Genomic DNA, 6,991 nt, shown 5'->3' on the forward strand with positions numbered 1-6,991 from the left:
TTAGTCAATAAAAATTAATTTATTTAGTGTATATTTTGAATCATATAGATCAAATTTGACAAGGACAATGTTCTAGGAGTAATAATTAACATAACAAACGTGACATTAATATTTGTCGTAATCTTATAAAAAAAAAATATATATATTTGTCCTAAAATCACTCCTATAAATTAACCAATGTTTATCATTTCCGTACAAACAACAAGCCAACATAATTCCTCTAATCTTTCTCAAAAAAACATAATTCCTCTAATCTTTCTCAAAAAAACATAATTCCTCTAATCATCACTTTTTCTCTCTAGAATCTTAGAGAGAGAGAGAGAATGGAGAACATAGGTTGGAAGAGGTTTGGTGTGTTAATATGTGCAGAGGATTCAGAGTATGTGAAAAATATCTATGGAGGTTTTTTTGGGCTATTCACAAAAATGTTGGAAGAAGAAAAAGAGACATGGGACATGTACAAGGTTTCATGTGGTGAGTTTCCTAAGGATGATGAATTGAATCTCTATGATGGGTTTGTGATTACTGGTAGTTGTTGTGATGCTTATGGTAATGATAAATGGATTTGTGATCTTATTAACTTGATTAAGAAATTGGACTCCATGAATACCAAAATTCTTGGCATTTGTTTTGGTCACCAGGTAATTTGTTACTATATTAATTAATATTCATTACTTTATGTTAGTACTTTATTTTTTGTGCTTAATTTGTGATTTTGATAAATGGTTATAACTTGGTACATTCAATTTCATTTTATCATCTACAATGTAAGAAGCACCGACACTCCTCAGATTAGGCGTGTCTGTGTCGGACACGTGTCGGTATCCGTGTCCGACACCGACATCGACACTTATAATTACACTAAATTATGTCATTTTCCTAAATTTTTAGGAGTATCGACGTGTCAATGTCTGTGTCGTGTCCGGTGTTCGGGTCTGTGTCCGTGCTTCATAGTGTATAAGAGATTAATATGTAATAAAAGAATTAATCTGAAGTTCAATGTGTAGAAGAAGAGTCATGACTCATGTCAGTTATTGTAGCGGATTATGTTTTAATTAAAAAAGATTATATCAGTTTTATATATAACTTATTATAAGTAACAAAAACGTTTGAGAGAATCAAATTTAACTCCTAAAAATATGGTTTTTTTTATTGAACTTTATCTACTTCCTAATCGAACAATAAATTATTATGACATCATTTTTTTTCCTTTTGAAGAATGTTTTGGTTTTTACTTATTTTGTAACTTGCAACATCACAATTTCTGAAAAGTTGTGTCTCACTCACTTAGTTTGGTTGTGGTCCAATATACTATGATAAGAACTTCGTGTGCATGAGTGCATCATTTAGGTTATATGGTACTATTATTTCTTAGGTTATAATTACTGCTTTATTCTATTTTGCTTTTTTGATAAAACTGCTTGAAGTTATATGGTATGATGAGGAAGTCTAATGTGGTCCTAACCACAAATAAATATTATTTGATCGCATATACATAAATGGAAAAACTTAAAAAAATTATTTGATGTAAAAAAGAAAGATAAAAGATAAAATATTTTAATAAATACATAAATAATATGAATGTTTAAGTGTGTGCAACTAGATGAATTTTTTTTTTATGTTGTGTCTATATAGAAGTATTTTCTGATATATGTTACTGTTATTATTTTTTTCAAATAGTCTAGTTAATTGTTAGAAATTTATCTCTTAAAATAAATAAATGAGAAATTTTAAATTCCTTAAATATAAAATGCGATATGCTTACCAATTAGTTTATGCTCACGGATACTTACTAATATTTACTAATATTATTACTTAGGTTATACATGTTTTAAGGGTATATTCTCGCACACATTCTAACCTATGAGAATGTTGCCCATCAACAAAAAAAAAAAAACTATGAGAAGGTTTGGGCTAGTTGGTCAATATAAAGTTAACTTTAAAATTCTACTTCATAACCCCAAAATTATTAAGAAACAAAACTCTGTTAGAGGCTCACCTTCCACATCCAAAAATCTTAAAATTTGATTTTATAGGAACATATTTATATTTCGGAAAATTTAAGATTTGGCTTTATCCGAATCTATTTGAAAATTATTTTTTTATTTATTAGTATGAAAGATAATTTAAGTACTTAAAATAATTTGTGGGGATACCAATCGTTAGTTGGTTCAGTGGTGATTGGTGCTGAACTTGGTAGGGAGGACCGCGGTTCGATCCCCACAACTGCGATCGGGAGGGGGCTGGAACCACTTGATGCCATAACTGACCCCCGAACCAGATTCAACTGGTGGTGAAAAGCCGAAAAAAAAAATAATAATAATAATTTGTGGGGATAGAATTATAATTCAGCTAATAATTTGTGGGAATTAGAATTATTAATTTTTCCTTGCCAAAAGTTTATAAAGAAAATAATTAAGATTTTTTTTTTTAAGGTACTTTGCCGTGCATTGGGAGGAAAGGTTGGTCCCTCTCCCACAGGTTGGGACATTGGTGTGAGAAGCATAACATTGTCATCACATATTTGCCCCTCTTCTCTTGATCTTCCAACAAAGCTTTCCATCATCCAATGTCATAAGGATGAGGTGTGTATATATTCATCTAAAAATGTTACCATAGACTCCTCCTTTTTTTTTGTATTAATCTTCTAAAATGAACCTTGTAATTTAAAGTTCGGTTGCCAAGTAAGTCTGGTTAAGAATTGTATCCACCAGGAATCGAAGGATAGCCTTCAAATTTTTACATCATAAAATATGATAGTAATTAAAATAAAAAATTCCTTAAAGAATGATAATAATTTATGGTTATATAACTTGTGCTATTTTAATCAAATTAGGTACTAGAGTTACCTACAAAGGCTGAGATAATTGCTAGGTCAGATAAGACTGCAATTGAAATGTTTAAATATGGAGATCACATTATGGGAATTCAAGGCCATCCTGAATACTCTAAAGACCTTCTTTTGCATCTTATTGATCGTCTTACTCAGAGAAATTTCATCATGGTATATCTCTATCTTTTTGTCAAATTGTGGTTTTCTATTTTCTAATCTTTTGTCTACTAAATATTGTACACCGAAAAATATGTTTAATACCTTAAACATTTATCATGTGTTGTTCTATCTTGTACTGTCATATACTGTTTTGTCCGGTATTTATCTTTTGCAGATCAAAAGGGCCCAAAGCTTCTTTTTAATCAAATACTCCTTATATTTGGAGCAGTCCTGCACTTATGATTCTCTCTTGCCTTGGTAGTTTGTATAATGTACAATAATTTGAATTATATTTTAAATTGATTTACTTATAGAGGATATTTTGAATGGCAGGAAGATTTTGCTGTAGGAGCAAGAGAGAGGGCTGTTATGTTAGAGCCAGATACAAATGCATGGAAGAGACTCTGCATCAGCTTTCTTAAGAGTGGAATTTGAAAATAAAAACCTTAGAATGAATACATGAAATTCTATTGCTAAGTGATAATCTAAAAACAAGTTTCCACTTTTGTTTTGTGTTAGTGATACTTAGCTTAATTGTGTTAATTATCTATATTTTTTTTTTCAAATAGTCTAGTGGCTAGACTCATACATTTAAATGTGGAATCCGGAGTTCGAACCCCGATCACTCTAATAATAACTCTGGTAGCTACCATTTTTAGATTTTTGTTATATTTTTGGTATTTTATTGGGTAGTTCTAATTTTGAACAGTTTAGCATTAGCCGTTTTCTATGAGTTCTCTAGGGTATTTAAGTCCTCTCTTATATAATTTTGATCACTAATATATTTAATTATCTATTAGTAAAAATTATAAAAATTTGATATTTTGAAAATACTGATCAAAACAAATTGAACAAAATTTTATATGCTAATATTTACATTTATATATTATTAAAAAATATGGTCAAAACAATGTAAATGAATTGTACATCTCAACAGAGTTTTATAATTAGGGATGGAGGTAATAAAATAGAGAGGTTTTATTCGGTAATTTTCTCTTCTATCACTTGTCTTCTATAGTGATTAATATCAATCACGATGCTTGATATCAAATCTTTATATGGTATTAGTTGATCTTTTGCTATCATTAGTCTCTCAATTCTGTTTTTCATTGATCATTATCATTAGTTTTGTGCACCCAACTTCATTATTTGTTCATTAACCTCCTCACTTAGGAATGTATTTATTTACAAGCATGAAGCTGCAAACCCTAATATATTAAAAAGAAATACAAAAATGAAGTGGGACAAAAATTCTAAACCTTCAAGGCTAGTACACTTAAAATTAGGAAATCCTAAATTTGTTCAGAGCAAAAGTACTTGCTAACTTAAGAGGAGAGTTCCACCATGTGTGAGAATTCAAGATAAAATCAATGTTGGCCAACAAGTCAGCACAATCATTATCTTCTCTATAGATCATCTGTACTAATTTTGGATTAGTTTCTAATGAGAGTCTAAGCCAACCATTGACATAAGCAATCTTTAAAGCCTTCATAGCACCCACTAATTTTGCAAGCATTGTTAACACCTAGATTATTAGCAAAGCATCACAAGAGTTTTGGGAGGATTAGCTTTAATGTTGAAAGCTTTCAAGATGACAATGTATCTCATATTAGCATTCGATGTGCACTTGACATAACTGTTGGAATTAATTTAATATTAACAATATACATGCTCTCAATAACAAATATTAAATTCATAATCTTATAACTTTAGTGCAGAAGTCAAATAAACATATGAGCATGTAACAGGATCTAAAACATGTTGGTTTATCAAGGATTATAAGAATATCTGGATAGACGAATCCACAGATCAGCTAACTTGAAACACAAATTAGGTAGAGACAGACGACAGCACCCGTTGGCTTGTGGTTATTCTCCTTATGCTCTAAGCACTCTTGATGAGGAGAAAAGGTAATATGCAGTCTGTCTGGTAGATTGGGAACCATATATAGCTATATATATATAGGGGAGGGATCAAATTACACCGGTGTAACATTTGAGTAATGTTACACCGCTCAATAACGCTTTAACGAATACAAATTTTACAAAATTCACCGTTGGATTGAAAGCTTATATCGTATAGATCATCTATGTTGAATTGTATAAAAATCTAAAATCGTTTAATATGTTTTTGAGATAGATCAAGATTAACGGTATTCAATAAAAACGCATAAACCATTAATCTTCATCGGTCTCAATAACGATATAAATATATATATATTTGCTATCAACAATATATATATATATATATATTTGTCAACTTTATCATGAAACAAAAGGAAGATCATCAAGCATATTGAAAAGAAATATGAGTACCATTTCTAAAAACCCTACTTTTAAGTAGCATAGCCCAATCTTGATCTGATTCAATTATATCCTAAGTTTAAACTAGATAAAGATCTAATACCTCGACAACCTTCAGAAATAGGCTTGCAAACTTTCTTCCATGCAACTTCAACCATTTTTATTTTATTTATATCACTACTTCATAAAAAGTTTCTACGGTATTTCTCAACTTTTTTTTTTGTTTACAATGAGCTGAGGATCGAACCCAAAATCTCTAACGTATTACCCAACCCCTCACTACTAGACCAAATCTAATGGCTTGTATTTCTCAACTTCTTTGATTAAACTAGAAGGTCGGGAATAAATATTGATGGTGTGCGAGTGAGACCATACCAGCAATAGGTAAAAGAAGAGTCTTCCAAGAAGCAATCTAATCCTTGATTTTGTCCACAACAGATTGAAAATAACAAATTTTGGGTGTACCTTTAAAAATTGGAACTTCCATATAAACGAAAAGCAAAACACCAATTTTAATTTAAAACCAAGAAAATTTACAATTTGAACAAGCCTTATATTTCGTTTCTTCTAAATTCAAACACTAATTTTAACATCATATAACATAAACATACATTATCGAATATCAAAACTTAGTCAAAATCGCAATTTTTTCAAAAAGTTGTATTTCAAAAATGATTTTTATGAAAATCTATTTGAAATATTTTCAAAATTAAGTGATTTTTCAAAATTTTGACATCCGGAATAATGTCAATATCCAATTGCAAAAAGTTGAATTGAATCCAAATGTTTTGAGAACCTTTAAAAGAAAACTCCAATCTAAAGTGTCAAATCAATATTAATTAAGTTCAAAATATTTGTTGTACAAGAGGTTGATTGCATCTAAATTAAGTAAGGCACACAGAATCTTTTATCTACCTACCATGTATAAATCCTCTTTGTTGCTTAGAAATTATTGAGGGTATAATTTTAGTAAACTTGTCAGCTATAATTTTAGAAATGAGCTTAAATGTGAAGTTGGCTATAGCTATAGGTCTATACTTGTTAATAGAGTCTTCATGAGGCGATTTGATAAGTATATTGTTAATTCCTTCATTAATCAAAGATGGAATGACTTCATCAATAAAGTTATTTCCCTGCAAATAAGAGTCCGTGCAAAATAAAGTTTTAAAATAATCAACAACATTCAACAATATTTTGAGACTCAATAAAGTTTTAAAATAATCAGCAACATTCAACAATAAAGTTTTGAAATTAATCAACAACATTCAACTTTGTTTTGTTTCTGATTTTAGCCACTCTATGGAGTATATCTTAACTTTGGGGTTAAAAAAATGGATTTTCTTACCAATTTTTATATATCTTAGCTGATACAGCAACTATAGGATACATTGTACTTGAATAACTCTGAGAATTCGCAATAATTATGGTAATGTTAGTGTCTTTTTTATTAAGAAAAATATTACAAGAGAGTCGAATACATTAATTTTCCAGAATTGTCCTCTACTACAAATTGTCCCTCATGCAAGCATAAAGTGAACTATTATTTGGCCTCTAAAAATTGTCCCGTCATGCAATGGACCATTGGCGGGAGCAGTCAGCCTTACAAAAATATAGTTATGCCACTTTAAGCAACGAGCACACAGTATTCTTTAGTAAAAGGCAAAAGAATAGTTTATTATGTGTTTGTTGCATGATG

The 6,991-nt window shown here is 29.9% G+C and overlaps 1 protein-coding gene and 1 non-coding gene across 2 annotated transcripts; one reads left to right on the forward strand and one right to left on the reverse strand.

Annotated features, from left to right (window-relative positions):
- Positions 1-323: 323 nt before the first annotated feature.
- On the forward strand, positions 324-3,427 carry LOC123922353 (gamma-glutamyl peptidase 5-like). The gene is made up of 4 exons (XM_045975078.1): positions 324-641; positions 2,436-2,585; positions 2,837-3,004; positions 3,326-3,427. The coding sequence occupies exons 1-4, from the start codon at positions 324-326 to the stop codon at positions 3,425-3,427; spliced, it is 738 nt and encodes a 245-aa protein (XP_045831034.1).
- Positions 3,428-6,877: 3,450 nt separating this feature from the next.
- LOC123882636 lies at positions 6,878-6,991 on the reverse strand. Its single transcript, XR_006799949.1, has one exon. It is a non-coding gene; the product is annotated as a U5 spliceosomal RNA (small nuclear RNA).

This window comes from Trifolium pratense, linkage group LG4, assembly GCF_020283565.1.
Source record: "Trifolium pratense cultivar HEN17-A07 linkage group LG4, ARS_RC_1.1, whole genome shotgun sequence".
Classification (NCBI taxonomy): Eukaryota; Viridiplantae; Streptophyta; class Magnoliopsida; order Fabales; family Fabaceae; genus Trifolium; species Trifolium pratense.

Coding starts and splice junctions, on each gene's coding strand:
- LOC123922353 (XM_045975078.1), top strand. CDS start 324: ATGGAGAACATAGGTTGGAAGAGGTTTGGTGTGTTAATATGTGCAGAG. Junction 642..2,435: donor GCATTTGTTTTGGTCACCAG/GTAATTTGTTAC, acceptor TTTTTTTTTAAG/GTACTTTGCCGTGCATTGGG. Junction 2,586..2,836: donor TCCAATGTCATAAGGATGAG/GTGTGTATATAT, acceptor TAATCAAATTAG/GTACTAGAGTTACCTACAAA.